This window comes from Manacus vitellinus, unplaced genomic scaffold (assembly GCF_001715985.3).
Source record: "Manacus vitellinus isolate BGI_N305 unplaced genomic scaffold, ASM171598v3 scaffold_16_pilon, whole genome shotgun sequence".
In the NCBI taxonomy this organism is placed as follows: domain Eukaryota; kingdom Metazoa; phylum Chordata; class Aves; order Passeriformes; family Pipridae; genus Manacus; species Manacus vitellinus.
In genome coordinates, this window is record NW_021939189.1 from 9,886,920 (window position 1) to 9,913,190 (window position 26,271).

The 26,271-nt window shown below is 39.7% G+C and overlaps 1 protein-coding gene across 1 annotated transcript in view; it reads left to right on the top strand.

The window, feature by feature from the left end:
• The first annotated feature begins 4,964 nt into the window (after positions 1-4,964).
• Positions 4,965-26,271, top strand: part of BNC1 (basonuclin 1) — a 65,455-nt gene continuing 44,148 nt past the window's right edge. The window contains exons 1-2 of the mRNA XM_029958786.1: positions 4,965-4,970; positions 12,901-12,963. Of these exons, the coding sequence (XP_029814646.1) occupies positions 4,965-4,970; positions 12,901-12,963 (69 nt within the window). The remainder of the gene's footprint in view (positions 4,971-12,900; positions 12,964-26,271) is intronic.

Genomic DNA, 26,271 nt, shown 5'->3' on the forward strand with positions numbered 1-26,271 from the left:
CTAATTCCTGTTTTTAAGGAAATAAAAGGACTGATTTGTAATTGTCGCTGATAGCCCACTATCTTTTAGTTAGTCAAAAATTTCTGGGTTAAGGGTATGTTGTATTTTTCTCTCTTTCTACAAAAAAAAAGGAAGGAACAGTTCCTTAGAAAAGGTTCAGCACAAAGCCCTGGGTTGCTCCTGAAGGGGTTAACACCGCAAAACTCTCGGAGCCATCTGGCAGGAGCTGTGGGTGTTGGGTGTGGCAGATCCCAGGGCCGTACCAGTCTCTACAAGGGAGCTGTCATCCTCCTTGATTTATCCTTCCCTAATGTCACGGGGTATGGATGTTGAAACTGTGGCTAGAATGTGAAATACGAAAAACATGAAGATTATGATTTAGTGTCTGGGGAGGCTCATTGTTGGCCTCTGTTCACAAGTTGTAAGCATTGGAGGTAGCTTGACACAGGTTACAAAATCTGGTATGTAGCACAAAAAAAAAAGGCAGGAATATTTTGGCGTTTGGAACTCCTACATGTGTTAGTGCACAGGAATGAGTGACGGCAACAATTGAATCAAAGGCTGCGCTGATGATATATTACGTTGGAAGCACATCGAAGGTGCTTGTAAATAACATTTAGATAAATGTACTTTCTGGTCCTTCATTTGCAAATAAATATAATAGGTACAGTAGATGAACAAAGTAGTGAACTTACTGTCTTTAGTAAAGACTGTTTGGATAAAGAACTGATGAATTAACAGAGATCAAATGGAAGTGTATTATCCTCATGGTTTGGCATCTTTTTGAATCTGACATCAGTAAGAAGCTAAGTTTTAAAATAGGTTTACATGCAATTTTTCATACTAAAATTGATTTTATTCTCGACATTTTTCTATCCTCATACAGATAAATATTCTATAATTACAGTAGTTTGATCAAAATGAATACTGTGGATTTGTGTCAGAATATCCCCATAGAATAAATGTTAACCAAGAGAAATAAGTTTATTGCATAAAATTGTTTTGCTTTTTTCACTTTCTTAAAGCATAATCATAAATGGGATTGTGCTTTCATAATGGTAGAATACAGATGTCATAGTCATAGAAGCTGTTAGTGCTTAACTATTATTGTATCTAGTATTTAAAAAATTCTGATACAGCATGATGTATGTAAAGTCTCACAGGTAAAGTTCTATTCTTTTGGACATATAGGTATTACTTGATTGGATGATAATTCTATTATTTTCAATAAAAGTCATGTATTTTCAAAGTAAGTGAAACTGTTCTCTGCAATTCAGTTTTCTAAAATAGTGCTTGCTTTAGAAATATCTAAGAGCTCGGTGGGATATCTAGGCTCAAATAAGTTGTAACTTAGCCACTTGAGGCAGAAATTGGAGCCTGATTCATAATAAATAAGTTCCAAATTGGGAAATGGATTTTGATGGGTTCAGGTATAACTGAGGTATGAATTCAGGTATGAATTCCTAGGAGTGAAGGGTATTTGTGCTGGAGTCATGGATGCAATTTTATTTGTTGGAGAAATCCTGTAACAGGACCTGAAGAACTGTGTCTGCCTTCTTTATCATTCTAATAAACTGGTTTTGACTGTGGAGCAAGAGCAGTGCTAAATTCTTGTTGAGGAAAAAACACAATTAGATTTTTAAAATACTGTGTTTAATATATAAACCAGTATGTTTAAAGTCATATTTGTATGATTTTTTTCCCTATTTATCTGAGTTTTTTGTTGTCGAGTTTTTTTGTGATCTGATTTGTTGAGTGCAGTTATTTTAAAGGACAGAAGTAGGGTTATGCTGTTACTGAGGTCTTTTAAATTGAAATTTTTTTGCCAGGGACTGTTACTCACACTGACAGCCAGGTAGTTGTTTTCATCTAAACACACCCGGACGTACGATAAAAACACTACAAATCAGTTTATACATCCAGGAACATCTGTGAAACTACTGGTTTTAGAGATGCTTTGTCAAATGTGTTTAGAAAGCTGCAGTAATTTCTGAAATTTAGGGTAGGATAGTGTTTTGAAACGTTGCTGACATCATGTTCCCTAAGCAGTTCTGCAGCCTGAATTGTACTGGGATCCCACATTAACCTGCTTTAAAGCACTGAAGTTGCTGCTTTTCTGGTACCTCTCTTTGTATGCTGGAGTCTGTCTTGGCATCACTTTGTATTAACTTTATACAGATCGAAGTGATTCACCTGATGCAATAGAAGCTGAAGAGCAGTGAAGACTTAGGTATCAAATATGTGTTACTCAGTGGGTTATCTTTCTGAATATCTTTGCTGTCTGAATCTTGTTTGGATTACCAGGTCATTTTATTTCAGTTATATTGTTGAGATCTCTGTATAATCTTATCTTTGCCTTCTCGTGTTCTCATGTAGTACCATCTGAGCTCATACATATGAAGAAGTCTGGAATAGTGGAATATGAAGCCAATAGACTTTATTAAAAAAAAAATCAGTAGTAAAAATGGAAAAAAAAAGTAATCCCAAAAAAAGAGCATCACAATATCATAGATATTCTTTCACAAAATTATGTAGATTTGGACTAGTCAGGACATCTGGAGGGAATCTGAAGCCAGAGAAAATGGCTCAGCTATACAAGGCCAAATTTAAAAAAAAAAAAAGGCAGCTAAATGGATTCATTATATATGCATAAACCAGGAAATGAACAAAGTGATGAGTTGTAAGATCAGACAATGATGTGCTAATATATAATGTCAACCTACCCAGCATCTCTCATAAACATGGTATGTTTATAAAAACAAAAATCAGCATTTTTCAGAAACTAAAGCTGTAGTTTTGCTATCCTGCCACCCTGCTGTGTGCAGGAAAGTAAACAGCTGAGCAAGCACGTGCCAGGGGAGTTCTGCTGCTGCCTTTGGTGTCTGCACAGTTGTGTGACTGGTAATGCATGAGATACTTAGGACTTGTTACTCGTGTCTTGTCATGATCAGGCAGTGGCCCTGCTCAACATCCAGGGAGGGTTTTCCTGATAAATATAGGTATGGGTTTCTAACAACCAGGCTACTCTGCTGGTTTGCATCACACTTGCCTGCAAAAATGAGGTCAGCTGCTTTTCCATTTGTGGATGCCTTCATTTAGGAGATATGTTGGAGCAAGCTAAAAGTCTTCACAGAGAGAAGGATTGTTCTTAAATGCTACAGAAAGCCCATGGGCTCACAGTTTGAAAGGCCCTTTTAATTATATGAAAGGATCTAGAGACACACATAAATTCAAACATGTTGAAATTTGGTTTCCCTTCTAAAATCACACCTTTCCAAAGTGAAACCGCACTTGAGGAAGTTTGATGCATTTTTAAGAGCTTTATTTCAGGTAAAGAGAATAAATAGTTAGAAATACGTTGTTACATCATCTTCCATTGGGTTGTTTTTGTTTACTTAGCCTACTCACTACCTTACAAACTGATAATGAAGAATCTAGAGACCTAAAGTGAGGCTGTTTTAATTATTATACGTGTCTTCTTAAAACAGTGATAGATGTGGAAAACTTGGAAGGATGAAAGCAAAGAGTTTTTTGGTTGCAAAACTATTGCATACTTTTCTGAATCTTGCTCTACATAGCAAAACAGCTTTATTTGTGCAAGAAAAGGTAAAATATTTTTAGGACACAGGTTTGTCTTAGGCAAATCCCATTCAAGACCATGAATATTTTTGCTAGCTGTGAATAGGCTTTCGATCATTGGAGTCTTAATAAATTAATCCTGTTGGGTTTATTCATCCTCTGTAAAGAGACTGTTTGAATCACATGCTTAATTTGGAACATCCAGTTTTGTTGTGTTTTTTTTTTTTCATAATGATGCTAAAAACAACTTGTTTTGTTGTTGTTTAGAGTATGTCTGTGGGAAAATATACAGGAAAGTATAGTATATAGCCTGGCTCAAGTCTAAACATGATTGCTAACGTATATACAATTAAATGAAACACCTTCAAGATTTGAATCTAACCTGTCAGTCGGTTGCCACAGTACCAGAACTTAAAATCTATAGACCCTTCCTGGGTCAGTTACTATTAATAATCCAGAATTTGATGTGAATGTAAGTTTAGCATTTTATCTTTGCTGTTCGGATTTTTTTTGTATTTTAAGATGCAAGTTTGTAACTGAGAATTCTATATATTTTAAGGAATAACATTTCAAGCAGTAAGATTTCTAAGTTGACTGCAGGCTTTTGGGAACTTCTGGTGACCCATGACATTTGTGACCACTGTGATAAATAAGATTCAGGTTGGAAGCTACTTACTCAAACTGGAACTGTTCCTCCATTAAATCAGGGAAATTATTCCTTTGAGTAGCTGTTCAGGAGTGTGGATAAGAGATTCACAATCTGTCTGACAAACCACATGCATATTTTCCAAGAGTGCTACACATTAGCTTCTGTTCAGTCAAGCAGTTGCTTTCTGTGTAGCTAAATCCTCTTCAGTTTGAAGTAAATATGATATTCTTTGCTTTCTGTCCTAAACATTACGTAGGAGTGCTGTGTGCTGTTAAATAGCTTTCATTCTCCCCCCAGATGTAGCTGTATTTCAATGAGGAGTGAAATGATCCTTGTGTATCTCTTTCCTCACTTGCCATAGAGGCGGGTGGGGGGGGTAATGAATTGGTTGTAAAGGAGTTTGCAGAGCTCACATGGAATGCACGGCTACGGAAGTTTGAAGTTATTTACTTTCAAGATGAATAGTTCTTTAAGAGATGGGTTAAGCAGTCTGGTTAATATACAAGACATTAAGTCTCTAAAAAGTCGTTGTACATATCATTTGAAACAGCGTAAACCCCTCCCTCCATCTTAAGTTTACAGCAATAATAAGCCTTGCAGATGCTTTTCCTGGGAATTAAGGACCAGCTGGGGTAAACAGACCTCAAACTATCCTCTTAGCCAGTCATTAATCTTCAGGGAAAGCCTGTGCTTTGATCATTATTGCTAAAATATGCCTAGTGCAGCCTGGTCTTACATGCCGGTAAAAGCGAAGTAGTATTTTGTCAAAACATGAATATTCTTTTGTTTGTCTAGTAGCCCTGTGTCTTGGACTCATTTTTGATGTGTGTAAACATGCTTGTGTATATGTGCACACACAAACAGACATGAGGGCATGAGTTTCCCAGTTACATTATTCCTTCTGCATTTATAGCACTCTAAATTAAGTGGGGTGTCTGAGTCACCACTGTTGTATTGATCAGCCTTTTAGTCAGCTTTGGTTCTTCTCAAAACTTGTGAAAAGTCTTGGATTAGGCATCTTTGGTTTTGAAAATTGCTAAGAAATATTTTATCCATTTCTGACCTTATGGAGACCTACTTTAAATTATGCCAGTGCACCTCACTGAGGACCAAAAAGAATCAGGAACTGTGTGCAGCATATTCCATCCCAGCCTGGCCTATCCTGATGTAACTAGTTGAATGAGAATTGTGTTGGTGGTGTTGGTACTCAAAAGACTGACAGTTCCCAAACCAATTTTTCCTTTTATTTTTGGAAGGAACCTGTGCTGTACAATGTATCTAGTAAATAATCCCAGGTTTCACAAGTCAGCTGTGGTATTTCTGCATACAGGTCATGGAGCTGAAAGTCCAGCAAGCAGCCTTCCTGGATTTCCAGGGTTTAATTTTCCTGAAGTGTGGCAAATACAGAACTCTGAGACGGGGGAGTTCCACGAATCACTCTGCTTCCCCAATCAGCTTGCCATGTGTTATGTGTTAGACAGTGTCTTCTGGTCAAGAACTAACAAGAAAACAACGTGTACTTCAGATATTTGCTGCTTTTTTGCAAAATAACCTGTACTAGTTTGCCAGCTTAAGCCTGGATTAAGAAAGGTATTCCATGTCTGTAGAGTTAAAATGTTAAAGTTTTACTAGAGACAGCAATTCTTGGTGAATTTCTACAAACGTCACTGGATTTGAGACAATATTGGTACTTCTTTAAGGAAGAAAATTTCCCTAATTTTCTTCTGTACTTAACTCTCCATTTATTGGGGGAGTGGGGGAATTACCCTTTTTGTGTGTGTGTGTTTGCTGTCGAAAGCAGAGGTTGTGTGGTGCCCTGTTGCATGAGGCATCAGGCACTGCAGTAACAAGGAAGGAGCTGTAGTGAGGTACATGGAGTTTACAACTGAATTGTATTGAATAGATGCAGAACAAGAGCTGTTTCACAACCTGTGTCCTTTACCCTAAAAGAGACTTTTGGATCTTTCCCGCTACCGCCAGTGTTGATTTTCTTTGTTCTGTGTCCCCTAAGGGGAATCATCAAAGTAGCAAGAGAAGGAAATCATTCTTATATCTTCTTGCCAAAAGCATTTTCCCTATTTTACTATAAATGAGCACCATGGAGGAAGTGGAGAGAGGGGAAAAATAATTCTGCAGATCCTTAAACACCCTGAGCAAAATCTCAGCTGTTGCAGAGTCTGAAGCTTGTGGTTGCCTTTGAGAGCCCTGATGGACCTTCTTGCAAAAATCAGGCAGCTGGAATGAAGGCTCCTGCTGGTAGAGGGCTGAGTATAATCAATTACTGTATGGTGTGATCAAAGTACATTGTGTACTGCATATATAATGGGAACTTAGAATAATTTTTTTCTATGTTTAAGTTTATATTTTATGTTACAAGAATCCCCCTCTGTGATACACTGCTCTTGGCTTTAGTGGGCAAAATCCTGTTGCACTTCACTTGATCCCCAGTGCAGTTGCCCATGCAATTTTTCATTGTTGTATGAAAAGAATATTTCAGAAAACAGCAGTCAATACAGTTGTTTGATCTTGTGTCTTGGTATGAGAATTTTTTTTTACAACCCCCTCTCCCAAAAGTACAAAGCAATAAATAGCTAGGCTTGGTGCTCTGTAAAAATAGGCTTTTGACCTCTCCATTTATTGGTATACCTTTAACCTTGCAGGTTTCTGAAAGGCTCTGCTTGGTGCCATTTCTCTCTCTGTAAGAAGAGAAAGTACTGCTAAAGTGTGGCAGCAGTGTAGCATTAGTTTATTTTCTGAGCAGTTTTTAAACTGTTTCTCATATATTGAGAGAGTCTTTAGTCGAAAAGTTGCAATTTATCTCTGTATTTCAGCTCAGGCTGGCTACTGCCCCTTTAAAAGCTTGTTTCTGCTGTGCAGTGTTAGATGTGCAGGCTACCAGTGTTTAACTAACTGTGCTGCCTCTGTAGTTACTTCAGCTACAGTAGGTAAGTAAATCAAGGTGTCCAATTTAAATTCATTACAAAGTCTGTATCATTATGATGTTTAGCCCATCCCCATCATCCCCTTGAAGTTACTTTGGTTTCCTTATTAGTAGACATCCCTGGATGTCTCTGGCCTGGAAAGTCACTTGAAAATTCCTGCCTGTTTCCTGTGCTGCAGGAAAACTGCCTGCATGTTCCCCAGTCTCACAGAACCATTGCCAGCATTTTTCTTTTGCTTCCTAGCAACTGCCAATTTGGCAAAAATGAATGTGTGGGACCTGGAATTTTCTAAACTGCAAGAGATGCAGAAACAAGGGTCTGTTTGTATTGCATGGATATGTTTTATAGTACTTTCAATAGCAAAGAGGTGTCAGTGTCACCAGCCTGCCAGCATGAGAGATCAAGGAATAAATTTTCAGGGCAAAAGATATCCCTTCTCTGTAAGAAGTGTTTGTAGAAGAGAGTAAAGTAGAATGGAGAAACCACAACTGTGCAGTGTGTGATACCATTTCTCTGTGTAACTAATGGTCTTCAGCCTTGGACAGTGTGCCCACACTCCAGCCAGGAGTGAGGATGCAAATTTAGCTGGGATGTATTTAGATGCAGTGTTTTCAGATAATCATGGCAGTATAAAACTGCCTGCTCACTTCAATTTTGCAGCCCACACTCAGCTTTGTACATCTTCCATTGTATTATTTTTGGTTTAAGCTTAGTCTGAGGTGTGTTGACACTCGCTGTCAACACCGTGGAACACAGTGTGCACATGTGAAAAGTGTCACACCTCTGGCTCACCCCTCACTCAAGTGAAGGAAAAGCTATGTTGTCCTTGTGGTCTTTGCCATACTTTTCACTTCTAGAAAGGGTGGTTTGTTCCTCCATCCTTATGACTGTATAGGTTGCTGTCTCTTCATTTGATTTGGCCAATCCCAGTTGCCAAATCGCTTGTTGCTTGTTAAAAAAAGAAAAAAAAAAACAACACCAAGCACCCAAACATTTGGGATTTTGTCATCCTTATTCGTCTTCTCTACTTGCATAATCTGCAGCCATGTTTTTGCATAGCCTTTCTGATAGGAACCAGGAAGCAACTTGCTTTGCACTGAGAATTCATAACTAAATGTTCTTTTTTTAATGTTTTTTTCTCTTCAAACATATTTAAATTCTAACATTTGAAGCACCTGATTATTTTTTTTCAGAGTGTTGGAAACAAGTTATCCCCTGGCTGAGATCTAGTACAAAACATTTCAGCCTGCAGCAAGCTTTTCTTTTTAATCTGGAGTTTTAGTAAACCCTCAAAAAATTGGGTTTATAATTGAAGTGACAGCACAACCTTAATTGTAGCACTGCTGGCACACCTCCATAACCAGAAGCATACATTGCTGCAATTTTGAAGAATGAAATTAATCCCTAGTATGCTAGTCAGTGGACTTTATGCTTCCTGCAGTTTTCTAGATCTGCAACTATTTTGGAAAAATCTAAGAATTATAATTTGTGGCACTGAGGATGGACTAACTATCTCTACAGTTGGCATAAATCAGTGTGGTTCAATTAGAGGCAGTGATATTGTGAGGATTAGCCTGAGGTGATACAGTGGCATAATAAATTTTGAAACTGTGTGTTTGTAACGTTTAGGTAGTTTGTGTTTTCTCAGATGGAATAGCTGGGTACGTTTATGTTTTTTTGTTTTGTGTACGATAATACTGAAAGTGGCTTGAAATTTCCAAGTCCCATTTTGTTCTAGGAAACATCTCTTCAGTAAGAAAAAAAGGGGGCAGCTTCCTTAACCACTTTTCATATACAACCTTATCTTTTCTGTGAGTTGTTGAATTTAAGAAAAATAAAAATGTTCTGTAAGAATTTGGATTGCGATCTTACATCAGACCCAAGTAGCCTGAGCTGCTGGGTGGTCCCAAGGATGCTGAATCCTGCCAGTCAGATTTTACATTGCATAGTGACAGATAAGGGTGAGGAAAATAGACTGGTGTCATCTTCTCGTGCATGTCTCATGATACTTGTTAGCGTATGAATGTGCAATTCTTTATATAATCACCTGTAATTCTCTGTGGTGTAACACATCTAGCCTTGGGACTCCAAGTCTTTGGCAGCCACATAATTGCACATGAGATACTGCTTGTTATTGTCAGTTGTCAGGAGTGACAAGTGGAGCAGAGTATCAAAACAGTCATATCTTAACAAGTGTGTGGGGGGGAAAAACTATTTTGAAATTGCTTGTATTCAGCTCAGCAGCCAGAAGTCATGACCATGAGGGCAGCCTAGGGATCTCTGCTAATAGTTCTCAGTTAACTCAGGTCTAACCAGACTAGAGAAAATGGGCCTTTCACACCTAGCCAGGACTACTGACCTTCGCCTTGGCACTTCTGTCACTTGTTATAAACCTTTGCCACTGCCAGCAAAGCTTCTGCTGCCACTGCTTCCAGCTGGAGGAGCAAAGTGCAGGCACAACCAGGCTTGACCTCACATGAAGCAAGCACAGGTCTAACAGAGCCGGTTTTGTTTGGGCTGTACATGCACAACAGAAGGTGCCCACTGCACGATCGCTGGAATTTGCAGATCTGCATGCCATGCCTTATCCCTCCATCCTGTTTTTCTAGAGGTGTGCCAAGGATACAAAGGCACAGTACCTTGTTAGCAGTTGGATTCCCCTTCTCCCTGTGACAGAAGGGAAACTGATGGTTGAATGTTTATAGAAGATAAATGGTGACCCTGTCTTGAAAGAGTCTCTTCTGGCCCAGAGTGAGGTCTCCCTGTGCAAAGAGAGACTTAAATTGCAGATACTATTTCTTGTACTGCCTTTGTTGTATGGACTGATAAACATTTTGTCATTTAACATCTGTTAATCTAAGACACCTCACAAGTATCCTCTTAAAAGGGCACATAAATGACAATGTAAATTAATGTGCTTAGCACTTCAGGCAAACCTGCAAGTATTTAATGGTTTAACTGCACAATTATGAATTTAATATTTAGTATGAGTCCTGCCCCTCAGATCAAATGGCTCTGAGCTTCCACCACAGTCTGTATGGGGAGGTGTTCACATTGTATTTGATTCTCCCTTGAAGAGTAAATGGGGGAGGCACATGACAGAAATCACTGTAAACATACCAGTCTGCATCACTTCCACCAGCAGTTCTCACTGGTGTTATCTCTGACACTCAGGCTAACTTTTTGTAACCATCATGCAACATCATGAGTAATAATCTGTTGTTAACACACTGTCCATCAGAAGTGTTTACTCACAGAGTGACAGCTAACACATCTGGACTACATACCATGTTTGATCTGAAATACCAGACTGGCTCTGCTGTAACAATGACAAAACCATGCCATGGTTTTGCAGTTCAAAGCATAAAATGTAAGGACTGTATGATGTCTGATTTAATTTAAAATATTTCTATAAATATTGGTTATTGTAAAATATACATTAACAAATGCTGTCGAAAAGGAAGTTTGCAGTTTGTAGCAACAGACCTCTAGTAATTGCATTTTTGCAGTGTAATTGGTACTATTTCAAAGTTAAAACTATTCTTGAGCTAGCTTTTCTAAATGTGCTGTTTAGTGAATGCACTGTACAGTAGCAACATAAAATGTAAAATCTATCTTACTACTTCTAGTGAAGGTCTTCTGTCAAAGCACTCCGTTTTGAAGCCGAGGTATCTCTATTGTCATCAAAGCTGTATTGATGTAAATCAGGAACTGGTTTACTGCAGAGAAGGCTTTTTGGACATGGACTCTGTCTTTTGCAGATGTAAAGGGGGATCTGTAGACAGCTCTCCCACCACCTGGGAGCCTCACACAGGGCTTCCTGTGGCCTGCAGTATTCCGGGGGGAATACTGCATCCATCCACTGCTGTGTGCCTTTCCATGGAACTTTAGGACCCAGAAGAGAAGAGCAGCTCAGCCCCAGCTTGCCTGAGTCCCTGCTGCAGCAGATCCAGAGCTGTTCACTTTTCCAGGGAAAACAGTAGCTGTTGTGGGCTCAGACCAAACAGAAAACATTTGCCCTCCAGCCTATTAAGTGGATAAACCAAACCCAACCATTTGCCTGTTCATACCCCTCATACATGCACAGTTGTAGCTGCATTTTTCTCTAGGAAGACATTCTTTTCACTTCTAACCATAGCCTATAACTTTTCCAGTAGACTGTCATTGTATTGACAGGATACAGGTATAATACTTGTCTGTGTATACAGACCAGAGCTTGTAATCTAATAAGCTACATATTAGAAGAAATTTTAACATTTAATAGAAAGCTCATTGTTTTGGATCAATTAATTCAATAAATTGTTAACTAGGACATAGTGGGTTTTTTCCTTCCAAAGATATAAACCATTTATATACTTCAAGCTGACAGTTCGTGTGACTTACCCTTATCAAAACTCACAAGCAATAGGTTTTCCTTTTAGATTCCTGGTAAAGTTTTCTCTCAAAATTCTCTTGTACGTACCAAAAAAAATTATATAATAACCTTCCTAAATTAGATATTTATATTTTCAGAATGTAAGTGGAGGAGATGACAGCAGGGAAATAGGGATAACTGGAATGGGACAGGCAGGAGGTAATGACTTTTATCTACTTCTCTGGATCAAGTTTAGCAGGATACTGTGTAATAAGCTTTTCTGTGGGCTGAAGAAGTCTGAGATGCATATGTTTATTGTTAAAGGTGAAGAATTAAATAGTGCTGGGTGGTTCATTTAGAATGATGCTGTAAGGCAAGATAAAACACTCTTACATGTCACATAAAAAAATTATTAAATAGACATTCCATGACTGGAAAGATGAGGACTAAAGGGACTTATAAGACAGGAAAAAATAATTATGCAGAGTTGTCTCCCAGTTCTTCCTTTAATGATCACCCTCCTTTATAGAGGAGCTCCACCTTTAGAAAGAAATAATCACAAAACAACAGTAATTTATATAATTTTATCCCTTGAATCTACTGTACTGCTTAAGCCTAAGAGTGTCCTTTTGCTATAATTCTTTATTCTAAGATGTAAGCACGTTTAGTGGGTTTTTTCCTTTGGTCTTTTACACCCCAGGGGAAGAGCCTGTTTGGGGATTTTTGTAGCACTCTGTCGTTCACAAGGTGCACAGGAAAGATTAGGTTCAAGAGAAAAATTTAAAATAATTCTGTCATCTAATAGAAATTAGAGCATTACTTTTAATTACTAAATAGCAGGGAAGGTACTGCAAAATGAAGAGTGGTGTGTAGGTATTCCCTGGAAAGACTTGATTCATGTCACAGGCTGAAATGAGATCCTTGGAAAACTGGAGACCTGACTGAGCCCTTTTTTGTTCCTGAAGAGGTCTGTAGGAGTGTGATGGGATTCCCAACTGCAGTTGATTGCACTGGCAGGAGCTTTCAAACAAGCTTTTTCTTATTCTTTTTCTTATTAGTGAATAGGAAAGATTTCCAGAGTGAAAGCAACTGGACTTGTTGATCCTTCTACATCACATGAGCAGTTGCACTCTATCTAGGTTATCTGCAGGTGAATTATTTCTAGAAATTGCAGCTCTTCATTAAATTTCTGTCTTGTAGTTCTAGAACTGTGAATGACAGCATGTCTTGTACTTTCTTTGGTTTGTGCAAGGAGATACCTGTGAGAAAAGCAGAAATACAGCACTTTGACCTTGAAGTTCCTGATTCTGGATTTATGACATGAACGCAATGCACTGGCACAGCATTTTGATGACCTCTGTACTTGCTTTCTGCAGGTTATAGTGATTAAAGTAATGGAGAAGCTGAGAGATGCTATCTTCTATTTCTCTGCACAGAAGGTACTCCTCAATTGTACTCAGTTGTTCACTTTATAAGTAGGTGGAACTATGTATGCTTTAAAGTTATAAATTTGATAAACATAGCAAAGTTAAAACTAGCCTTGAGAAAATTACTGAATTCCCTGGGCTAACAAGAGTCCTCTTGTTTATGTTTTCATATATTTCATTGGACAGTTTTTATTTTAAAGCCAGCTGTCACAACCTGATGTTTCCCAGCCTTCCCTGTTGGAACATGCGTGTGTTCTGGCATCAGTCTCCGTGGAATATCTGTTTGAACAAATGTAGTGTCAGGGCGTGCCAACTATGGCCAGTTGCATTTAGTTATAACATTTGCTGAATGTACCTGGAGGGTCGGCATTCAGGAGGGAGTGAAGTCAATTTTGGCATCTCTCTAATAATACTTTGACTTCAAACCTTGTACCTCATCCTAGTATGTGAGGGAAAAATGACTTTTCTATCAAAGCTGGGATAGTTTGCCTGGCTGTGGGACCAGCATAGCTGTGAGGACTCGGTTTGCAGTTGGATCATGAAGGACATTGCAAAGGCTTAAGTGAAATGCAAGTCAAACTGAAACACTGATCCCTAAGACCACAGTAAAAGCCCCAAAACCATTAACTGCTCCCTGAATTGTCTCCTCCCACAGATTCCTTCTAGTTACAAGAGAATTTCTAAGGAAGGGGGACATTTTATGTTGCCTGCAATGCAATTTTGACATTTTGTAGGAGCAGTATGTGTATAAGACTGCAAATAATTTATTAGAAACACTAATATATTTGGAACACTAGAATATATATTAGGCCTAACTGCAGCCCTAGCATTCAAAAGTGTAGAAGGTTCCCCTAAAACAACCCACTAAATTCACAGGAATTAATGCAATAGCATAAATGGTCCCTTCTGAAACTTGCAGTATGTTCATCTTTGCAGTTGTGTCTGTTTGAAGTGAAAAAATCCAATAGTCTGTACTAGGCTAGTTGCACACAAATCAAGTTGTCATTAATTACACTTTGGGAGAGCGTGCCCTTTTTGGAGTAAATTATTGTCAGGAAACTACAAAGCACAGCTAGATCATTGTGGAGGAATAAAAAGTCTGAAGAGTAACAGCCACTAAATCTAAAGAGTAACACACAAAGTATTTGGGAAACTAGTAGATTCCAGTCAGTGAGTTAATATGGGCTTTAAGAGAAATATTCTAATTAATTGATTCAACCTGTAACAAATGTTATGTCTACAGGTAGGATAGATAAGAAATATTAAGAAAAGGAAATATTTCCTTTCACAAATGTAGGTAGGCTGTTCCTGACAACTCCCACTGACCTTCTGTTGAGATTCAATGAAATAGTGGATCACAGTTAATTTTGGGATCTGTCTGGTGCTGGGAACAATATGGAGCAAATACACCTCAGGATGGTTCTGCTGAGTGTTGTTTGAATACTGTCTGACATTCCTGGGAAGCACAAGTGTTGCTCCATCTTCTGTCTACTTTCATAGTTCTAGTGGGATGAAAAATGAGACATATTTATATCTGATTGTAACACTCCTTTTGGGGTGCAAGGAAGGAGCAGGAATTAGTTTGTGTCCTCTGAAGAGTGGACACACTCTGAAGGCTGTAAAATCTAACCAGTCCATTAATGTGACAGAAAGGGCTAGAAAAAGTCCTTGTTGTTTATTTTTCTTCAGTTCCAAATGATAAAGAAAAGCCATCTCAACCTAAGCAGGTTGAATACGCTGAATCATGACCATTGTCAAACCACTGCAAGGGAAAAAAGCTGAAGCTTCAAAGCAAACCCTGGAATTGCAAGCTGCAGGCACCAACCTATAATCCAAAGATGCCAAATCTACTTTATGTTCTGGCGTGTAGAAGGACCACTTACAGCAAAGTTACAAAATTCTGCACAGTTACACACAGATAAAATCTAAATTTGAATACCAATATACTGCTCCTTGATATTTGGCACTGCCTGAACCAGTTTGGGGTTGATTTGCTTTGGGGAAGTGGCATAGCTACCCTTGCATAGTTTTGTCCTGGCTTAAACCCTGGGAGGAAGACTCAATGCAAATGTGACTTTACTGCTTCCAGGCTTCAACTGGTACCTGCAGAGAGGTCTGCAGAGCTCTGTGAAATCGTAGGGTGTGAGTCAGCACTCTGCCCATGCACTGCTGGGCAGGTTTGACATGAGCCAACATTCATGGGGAGTCCGTGGGCCAGGAGATACTTTACAGGAGTAAGCCCACCAGCTGTTTGCTTGGCACTCAAGCTCTAATTCCATCCTCAGAAGTATTATTGCCACTTAAGTGCATACCTCCATGATACACCTTTTGTGAGAGGAGGTTACTCATTAAAGAAAAAGTTCTACAGGGTCAAGCCCAAAGGAAAATGTGTGGTTGCACTGAATGTAAGCTGTTAAGGTGTGTAGGTATTACACTAAAGTTGTATTGAATAAGGTGCTCCACACAGGGAAAGCTTTGGAAAACAGAGCACTAAGAGAGGTTCCAACACTGGCAGCAGCCAAGTCTAGTTTTCAGTCTTTAACCTCTTTCTAAATAGTTATTCTACTGCAATGTAGAAATAGTGTTTGACATCCACAACTAGGACAGGCCCTTAAAAATATTTATTTAGGATAATTTGCAGCCATCTGAAATAATTCTGAACTTGTGTACACACATCAGCATGTTTTCATTGGGATGTGAGAGGGCCAAGTTTTAGAAATTTTTGGGGTTTTTTTCTGATAGATGGAGAGAGATTTTTCACAGTGCAAAGCCAGAGGATTTCAGTGATGGATATAACACACATAGTACTCCAAAATGGCTTACTCCAAAGAAGTAGGAAATGACAACCATGTTATTTTTTCATACTACTATATGTGCGTTCCATATAAAAATAATATAATGAGACTGATGGGAAAGTGGAGTACTTTGTCAAATAGTGTTTAGATTTCTGTTGGCAGCCATGTATTTTCCCAACTTCAAATGACAATGTTTTTGTCCAAAAAGAAGTCTTTAATTTTCAATCTGATCCGAGTGATTTGCATACAAAGGATCTATGGCCAAAACCCCACTTAAATGTTGGTATTTTTATTGGTTTAAAAAGACTTGCGTCTGCACCCTTCATTTCAGAAGATCAACATCTCTCTCAAGATCTGTAGATAGATAGCAATTACAGAAAGCAGTTCGCCCACACATACAGTGGCTTAACTCTTTAATAACAGTTATTTTTGCAAAAAAATCATGAACTTACCTCAATCAATACACTTCTGTTCTGCAGAATTTCTTATTTCCTTCAGGGACATGAGCTGGTAGCAGGGCCACAGCAGTAAAACTGTTGTGTTCACTCATGTCCACACGCTTGGACCTGATGATCCTTGTGGGTCCCCTCCATCTCAACATGTTCTGTGATTCTGTGACTTGGGGTAAAGCACGAAGAACTCGTAGTTTATTCTTTCCATATTAGTCCCAAAAAAAGAAATGAGCAGTGATACTTCTACAGCATGTAGTGCAGAAAAATGATGAATATGAAGACTTAATTTTACCCTTGCTGATACTGAGGCAGCCTATGGCTTTGTATGAATATGTACGGGTTTATATTTTTTGATATGGTTTTATATCGTTTACATGAGGCAGCATATATGGTTTTATATAAACAATGAAAACAAATGCTATCATGTGAGCTTTCAATGATATTTAGGTAGTGCAAAGCCTTGTTTTATCCTAGACTATAAGAAAACTCAACTTGATACCTGCTATTTCTTTGTATTCTTGTGTTTCACTGATATCTTTTCCTTCCTTTGCTGTTTACGCTTCTGGAATGTTGGACAAGTATTGATACTGTTATTTTGACTCCTGCAGAATCCAGTCTTGCTGTGGCAAAGACAAAACCTTCAAGCACCACAGGGGATGTGCTGGGGACCCTTCACTTCCATTTCTCTTTTAGCCTCTAGTTACTCTTCCATAGGAGCCACAGCACATCATTTATTCCTCAAGGAGCAAAAGTTTTTTGGATAGGGAAAGTAGCATTCAGCAATTCTTTCACTAAAGACTTGAGGGAAGGAGTTGGGAAAAATCATAGTTAAGTTTGTCTTGCTCATTTTCTCTTGAAACATTTAACTGTTCTCTCCTATTTTATTTTTTTTTCCTCATTAATGCTCCAACACCAGAATCAAAGAATTTGCCCTGAAACCATTCCCAAACATGCTTTGGTGAGGGAGGAAAAGCCTCTGAAGCTGTGGAAATGTCAGATGGGTGCTATTGAGGTGAAAGGGCAAATTTGCTAATGGAGACTGTGGATGATGCAAAGTATTGTATAGCTGACATGCAAAAGGTATTTGGTATAAGGGCAGTTGCCAGAAATCTTTTTTGGCCCAGTATAACTCACAGGTGAGCAGAGCAATGGAAAAATCAGGAGAGAGCTGAAAAAAAAGAAACGCAAAACCCAACCCAATTAATTAAAAATCTTTTCTATCAACATAATTTAAAACATTCTTCACTATCTGGATGGGAGCAACACAGGAGGCACAAGTGTATGTGTGTATTTGTGTGTGTGTACTTACCTTCACACGTTTGTGCTTTTTACTTCTGTTCCTGGCACTGCCATCTGTGTCAGGTATCTCTGTTGCCTTTCATCCTGTACTTACATAGATTTTGGTCTTTTGACCTTCTTTTCATGGTGTTTACATCTGATTCCTAGTGCAGTTACTGGCTTAGTCCTGATCTAGGGCTATGGAAAGCCCCATTCTCGAGCAATGGTAATAGTCAAGGCGAGGGGGGACATGACAGAACTTCGGATGGAGAGTGGATGTTTTCCCCTCTTAAGCTGGTGTGGGTTTTTGGGTTTTCTTAACTCTGATCTGTGGTGGTTCCTAAAAGAGTTAACTTTCAAATGACCAGCTATCATTTTTTCTGAAGTGGATTGCAGGATGGACTTTTTGTTAGGCAGAAGAACCCTGCTTGTTGTTTGAACTTGAATATTGTTTGAAGTCGCCTTTTTTTTTTTTTTTTTTTGGCCTCTTGGGCATAAGTGGAGCAGGTGTGTGTTTGCCACAGGCCACAGCTCGGGAAAGCTATGTCAAAGCACAATGAGGTCATTGTGAAACATCAGTGTTCTTCCAGAGACCTGGCTATTACAGGCAGGAATACTTAAGAAAGCGCTGTGGACTGGGTTGCAGGTGATAGACAGAAAAGACTTCAAGAAAAATCTTTGTCTGCCTAATTGTGTTTGCCCAGTGAGAACTACATCTTATCACCTACCTCTGAACAAGCTATTTGAAACAACTGCTGTTGACAGTGAAGTGGGTTTGCACAGGTCCAGTGTTGGGTTGATCTTTGAGTGCTGAGGAGATCTGGTTTCTTTAAACAAATTGTTCTGCATGTGAACAAGGTGAATATTTTCGTTGTAAAGTGTTGCTTTGACTTTGAGTGTGTCGGGAAATACTGTATCCATTAAATGATTATTAAATAGAAAGGAGGGAGGAGTTCCCAGGCATTATGGAGCCAGCTCCTACTGCTGGACTCTGAGCTGACACCAACAGCACTTTGCTAGGAGTGAAAGAATATGTTGTACAACTCACTGGCTCTACCAAGTACGTAGTGGTACTCTGCAAATAAACTTTCTATCAAGGTATTTTTGGACTTCTGCCTCAAACCAAGCGGATAAGGAGCATTTATGGCTCTAGCAATAAAATTCTGCAGATGTTCTTTTTTGTATGTGCAGTACTAAAAAGGAAAGCTGTGCTATGCTTTTATCAGATCAACTTGAAATCAGTACAAGTGTAGCTTAGGGTTGGGATTTATGCTTTTGCAGCAACATACCTTTTTACTCTAAGAAGCCTTTCAGTGTTTGTGCTTGAAGTCCCACACTTAAGGCCCCCAAAGTGACAACAATATGGTTTTCTTTGTGAGATTTGAATGTCTGGATTAGGTCACTTCACTCTTTTATAGCTTTAACCAGCTTCAACTTGTACTGTGGTGACACACATCTGCTGACTCGATGGATCAGTGCATTAAGCTTCAGGCTGACTGGTGGGCCATGCTTGAAAGACTTTTGGCATGTGCTGGTGCCTGCATTTTTCACCCTTGACTGAAAGCATATGCTTCATACAATTGAGACAGTGTTAGCATGTGGGTCTCAGGCAGCCTCCTACACATCTGGCAGAGCCTGGCCCTCCTTCCAGGTGAATCATCTCTCCTGGGAGGGTGGCTTGCAGCACTGTGGCATCTGCAGAGTGGCAGGAAGTGTCTGAATTCATCTGAGAGTGATTTTTATCTTCACATGCTTTTCCAATTTCATCAGGCCCCTCATGCTACATTCCAAGTGACATGATTAAACCTGCCAAAGACAAAGGGAGGCTGATTGATAAAAATTATCTCTGACCCTTCACAATCTGCCATAGCTTAAGATAGTAGTAATAATAGTAGTAATGATGGAATGAAATAAGTGTTATGCAAAGGAAGTTATTATTGTTTGAATAATATTCTGTAAAACAGGATTACTTCCTTGCTTTTTGTTTCCATTTTATCACCCAAATTAACTTGTCATCAGCATAATAGAAGAATGCACTGCAAAGGATTATAAACTTTACATTGACTTTAAGTGGCACTTTACTGTGATTTCTATTGTCTTGATTTTATTTTAGCATGTAAGTTTGAGGGCACAATAAAGATGCAGACCAACAGCAAAGGATCAGTTTTCACAATGGAGGTCAGACATTTAGGCAGAGGTGTTTTTTAACAAGGAGTGTATGGATTTTTTGTTTCTTAACATGAAAAGAAAATCCTTAAAGGAAGGTTCTAAACATAACTGGCAAATAGAATATTTTATAAGCACGGTACATAAAAATATTTTTATTCTTTAGTCTGCTGCACTAGTCCAGGCACTTGGGTTATATTTCCTCCCAACCAAGCATCTGGACTGATACAGATGATCTGCAAGAAAGGAGATTAACTCTTTGCACCCTGAGATGTGTGACAGATCTGTTGCATTTGCTGCCCTTTCAGTAATGCCAGCGACAAAAGTTCTGACAGAAATATAGTCAGTCTCCTGCCCTTTTTAGAATCTACCCTTGATTTTGCCGAAGGCAAATGAAAAATCCTCAGGCTGTAAAGCATATGGATATTTTGAAGTACAAAAACTAGCACACTTGTGTAAGTCACAGTGGAAAGCCAACTGTGCAAACTTAGTTCCTGGTTACTGTGGTGTTAATGACAAGTAATTCTGTTGATTTCATTTCAGTTATTCTGAATTAATGCATCGAGTGAGGGCAGAATCTGACCCACCCGTCTTTGATGTGTGCTCTGCTCTGTCAGGAGCTGCGAGGTTCTTTTGAACAGATGCCTGTATTCTGCTGATATGCAGGGTCATTAAAAAGATCAAGATGACCAAGCCTGAGACATTTGGATAGCTGCAGACAGCTGTGCTTTGCCTCTGCAGTCTGCACCGAGTGGATTCTCTGAGTTTTCCCTCTGAGGTTAGTTGTGTGTGGGAGCACTTTGCATACTGACCATGGCCAAGCCCCAGCCCGATGGCTGGATGTACAAACCTGGGCAAAGACTACAAATTAGGGCTCTTTCTGAGAAAGCAGCAGGTTCCCATGTGTCATGTAGAAGGAAATCCATTCAGGGCTTTTGCTAGACAGGCTATGAGAAAGTTGCAGGGCTTTTCCCAGAGAGACAAGGCAGCAAATAAATAGTTGCTGAGTGTGTTGTTTCTGTACTTAACAAAGGTTTGGTGTTTAGTGTTCTCTAAGTACAGGACTTTGCAGTTTGCTGCTACCACAGCAAAGCAGCTGGTCACCAAGTAGCTGAGTCAATGTTAGATAGCCTGCAAGGCTTCCTTCCAGATATTTTATGGAGGAGTTAAAATTGCACAGGATACTAAGATATCCTCAAGTGATTGCAATGAATACCAGCTATCAACGTAATCAGGAAATAATACTTCAAATCTTGCCAACTTGCTAACAAGAAACTTCTTCAGTGCTTTGGCAAAGACAGTCATACCTTACTAAGAACCAAATGTTTAATTCTATCTGTTCAGTGTTGTTTTAATGCCTTTGTATCTCCTTACTGTTGTTATAGGTACCTGAATTCAGTGTATGTTTTGGTGGATTGCACCAGTGTGCATTTGTTAATTTTGTGATTTTTTTTTTTTCATTTAAAGTCTATTGGAGATAAAAAGTGAATGACATTATTGCTTATATACAAACACATATGTAAGCAGAATAGCATCATCTAACATAGTAAATATGGGGTTTGTTCCTCAATGCAAATGAAGTTCTTCAGCTAAATGTAGCTCAAAATATCTAATACTTGAAATGAGAACAGAATAAAGTTGTACTTCACTGGAGAGTGAAGCACAGTCTGCATGTTTTTTTTAAGAAGTCATTACACACTTGGGATCTTTCCCAAACATATTCCTGATTCATGAAATCTGTTGGTGAAGGCTGTAGGATGGAGCTCAGAAGAGCAGGGCTAGATGCAGCCATCATTCGGATGTGGGCTGGCAGAGCTACTTAGCTGTGACTTCTCCACAAGAGCCAAGACACAGGCAGTGCCTTCAGCAGTGTTGTGGGTGGGAGGAAAGGCTGGTGCACTTTCTCCCAGCAAATCCATTCCAGCTGAAGAGGAACAGCCCAGCGATGAAACTGGGCCACATTTAAAGCACTGTGGTAGAATCCTGTGATGGGGCAGCTAAATAGGCCGTCATTTGGACCTGCCTGGTTTTCTGGAAGAAAAGGAGAAGGACAAAGTTGGCTGACATTTGATCCTTGTCTTGGGAAGCCTCTTTCATTAAGTAGCTGCTGATAGGAAGTGTCATTCAGCAGTTATAAAGTCTGACAGTTGCAGATAGGTCTCTGGAAAGGCTGTAGACCAGACTGAGCCGAGGAGGGGATGCAGGTGCAGGCGTGCTGAGGCAAAGCCCTAAAGGACAGTACTCTTCAGTCAGACCCATGTGCCACTTGCCTGTCTTGTCCACTCTGAAGCCAGGCAGGTAAAACTGTTTGATCTTTAGAAATGTTGTAGTAACTTGCACTTATGGCAATCTGTGCATGTAGTAGTCATTGCCTTTTTTCCCCCCACCAGTTAAGGTGCAGAGGATTTTTTTTAATGAATCTGTATGTCTTGCTAGTCACCAATTAGCAGCTTGTCTAAGAATGTAAAGACATACAAGCACCAGGCTTCTTACATTCAGCACTAATTCTCTTTGAAGATAACTGTATTAAGGCATAAAGATGTACTCCATTGTGGCAGAATTTTCCCTTGCCTGTCAATAAAAGAAGTAGGGCTGCAAGGTTTGTTCCTGAAAACAAATACAGCAAGAATTGTTCCACAATTCCTGTTTGCAGTGTTCCCAACCCTGCCTCCATTTCTTTGGTCTTATGCTCACACTTGCAATCTCTGTTATTCAACAGGGTTTTCCTTCTTTTCTTCTATGCTTTAAGATTGCCAAGATGAGGTATTTTAGATCAGGAAATTATATATACAGTTGTTCATATTTACTCATGTTCCTAAATGTGGATGTACAACACTACAGCCTATTAACAATGTAGATATCCTTCTTTTTCCTACTTAGTTGCACCGGTTGAGAGATGAGTGTTTGTGAAGTGACACTGCATGTGTAATTGTGAGGTAATGGAGCAAAATGTAATGTTCTTGCTGTATTTCTTGGCACTTATATTTAATTCTAACCATAACAATGAATTGATTAATTCAATTTGCTAAGTGCAGGGACTGAACTAAAACTTACGCCCCCATAACTCTTGAGTGCCTTTGCCACTAGGCAACAGTCTTTTTCCAGCTTGTGTTCGCCTTGTCTGGTAAAAAGGTCTGACAAATAGGTGCTGGGTGTGTGTGTGCATGCATGCACATGTGCATGTGTTTATTTTACTCTCATTTAGAGCCATTAAGAACTTGATCCCATAAGGTTCTGAGCATTTTTATTTCCTGACAGCTTTTCAGGGGGAATACCTTGTAGAAGGCATTTGGCCTTGATGATAACATCCATGGCACAAGGAAAAAAGAAGTGTGGAGGGATGAGAGTAGGAGGGAAGATGGGAGAGAGTGAGTGAGGACTGTGACCAAAAGCACTGAATCCACCATTCTTGTATCTGTCTGCCCAGTGTGTTTGCTGCCATGAGATTCATGGCAGGAGACAGGACTTTCATCAGGTTAATAAGTGTGCATGGGTTTTATCTGCCACTGCCCTCTACTGAATAGAATATGAGACAGGATTTTTCAGCTATCTGTTTGTAATAATTTCAGTCTTGAGGTACCTGAGACTCCATTAGCTCAGACAGAAGAGGTCACTTACTTCTGAACATGTTTCATTTTGTGCAGGAAGTGATATACAGTCTTCTGTCATCTGATGCAAAGGCTCAGAGAAAACACTCCTACTAATGTTAAAATTGCAACACAGTTTAAATTCCTTATATTCAGTGCTTCTAGAATTAATAGTTCTCAAGTCAATGCATGAAATGTATGCTTAGATTTAGAAAACGTATTGTCCCCAACTCTTGGTACATAAAAAACCCAAAACAAATCACTAGGCAGCCTGTAAGTAGAACAAAGTTTAATTTTCATGTGATCTTCCAGTCTGTGAGAAATTATTTTAATAAATTATGGAGACAATCAGTTGTAGCTTTTAATTTCTTTCCTTTAGATAATTCATTGCAAAAAATTGTATCATTGTTAGTTTTTTAGCCTCTGACATGGAACAAAATAGTGACTGAAGCTAGATGTAGTCCAGGTTTCTCTCAATTACTGGGAAAAAAACTCTTTTGGGCTGTCTAACTATTTCATCAGCTTTCTCTTTAACTAAAGCAAGGGACACAGTTTCGTGGTGAAACAACAGAAAGCAGTAAGAGAGCTTAACAGGGCCCTCCAGGTAACATGAAAGTGTGCCTCAGTCATCCTCTGTCTTGTTACTCTAAACACCAACTGCATTGTCTCGAGTCGTTTTCCCTTGCGGGAACACTTAGCCTTACCAAACACGGCTCAGCCTTACAGGTACATTCCCACCAATTAAAGAGGAGGGGTTCCTCACAAGTGCTGCCAATGCACCCACCTCGCTTGAGCGAGCAGTGCCAAGTACAACAAACAGTGCCAAAGCGTGTGGTGGTTTTGGGCTCCGCTCCAACGGGGACCAAGATGAGACACTCAGTCACAACTTAGCCTTTACATAAAGCCAAATCTTTGTGTATTCCTCTGGATTATACTTGGAGCCATCCTCGTAATGCAGTGGTGTACCTGGGCGGCTGCTGGCCTCATCTGCTGCCAGAGCTCCAGCCTGGGAGAGACTGGGCAGTGGTGCATGCTTTGGGTTGAGGCTTAGTTTGGGGGTTACCAGTTAGGTTGGCAAGTCTGGTTTGTGGCAATTGAAATTGAGATTCTCCCAAGATTTTCAGCTGTGAAGTGTATGAATTTAGGGCCTTGCAAAACACCAACCTCCCAGAAGACAGAAAATAGGTACCTTCCAGTCTTGGATCTAACAAAGTACTGAACCCAGAGGGTGGGGTTTGGATGAAGGTTCAGATCTGTATTCCCTATTTAGTTTCAGCATTGTGGTTTTGGACCATCAGTAGTGGTAACATACAAATGATTTTTCACTCTAAAGAGTACAGTAAAATGCTATTATACTTGTTAATCTTCTTTTTTATATCTTGCCAAGTGAGGACTGCTACACTGCAGCAATACAGCTGGCACAGTGGAGGTGCCTGTGTTTTTGCCACTCTTTGTTCATGGTGGAATGAGAACAGTTTTCTGTACACAGTATTCTACCCTCCCCTTAAAACATCTGAGTCACACAGCTGTTTCCCAGTTAAATCACAGGCTCAATCTGACTGTACATTAAGTTGTGTTATGCAACACAGACCGGCAAACTTGTCCACTGATACAGAAAAATCTGAAGGTGGACAAAATCCCATCCCTGCTAAAGGTTTATACTCCTCTTTGTGTCAGGAGACTTCCACTGTAAGCTCACTCTGCCTTGGCTTGCTAAGAGGTTTGGTCACCATCACTCCTCATTGCAGCAGGCTCTGCCAAACACTGCTGTGAAATCTGCTTAACCTCTGTTACAGAGCCCAGCGTAGAAGATGCTCCCACGTGCACCAGGGCACCTCGGGGTGTCACAGCTGTGAACCTGCCCTGGCCAGGCTGCTCTCTTTTAGTGCTGCTGCTGCATTTAGACCCCCAACAGAGAGGAAGGTGGTGGGTGCTTTCCACTGCCGCAGCCTCTCCCTGCTTTGCTGGCAGCGGCCGCGTGTCCTGGTTTACATTGGCAGAAGCCAGCATAGCTCAGGGATGAATTTAGCCCTTGGCACTCCTTGGAGAGCTGACTCAGATGACTGCACATGAAAACTACAAGCTGGTCTCTTATTTAATTCTCCCGAATGTTCAGTATTTTATTTTGTTATTTTAATTTTTACTTCTTGTAAAGCTGTTTTTGTGTTTAGTGGGAAAGCTTTACTGTTGGATTCCTTGGGATGTCATGGAGTTATTACAAGAATAGATTAGTAATAGTTCTCACCTGTACAGCACCTTACGCCGAAGGATCTCAACTTCTTCACAAAAAATAAATTCAACCTTATGGGTGGGCCAATTGATAGATAACATTGTTTATCTTGAATATGAGAAGAAAGTATGGAAATTTTAGGTGATGTGCTCAAAAGTGCATGGCAGATGAATTTCAGAACTAGGATAGAAGATAAATACCACAGTTCCTTCCTCTGAAATCTGTGGGCAAAAGGATGTCCTCTAGAGCCAGGATTTCTTTTCTTCTGCCAGCACCTTCTGTGGATCACATTAAGACCTAACTAGATCAGTTTGTACCTTGGACATCTTTGAAATTTATTGATTACCTCCAAATTTCAACTCATATTTTGAATTGAGCATCCTTCTGGTCTTTGCTTTGAGGAGGGGAAGCTTGAAAATGTGGCCAGAGTATAGATTTGGAAGGTGTAGTAGTCTCCATAGCAGTGATTCCTAGGCAGTAGCTCTGGGAACGTACCAGTGCTGCTGGGAGCCTGATCCACAAAATTTTGCAGTGGGAAGAAGTTATCAGAGTTCAGCCAGCCTGTCTGAACAGATGCAGGGTATCTGCTGTGTGTGGTAGTTGAGGGTCTCAGACAGGAGAAAGGAACCCCCGCTTTCAAATCTTCAGCTAGAAGGGAATCTTCAGTTAAGTATAAGCTTGGGGAGACTTGTGCTGTCCCAAGTAGGTGACAGGCTCACATTGTATGCATGTTTTGTCATTTGGGAGGGTTACATATTACATGTTAGGAGGTGTCTTTTTAGCAACGAAACATTATTGGTGTCTGGGTCTTC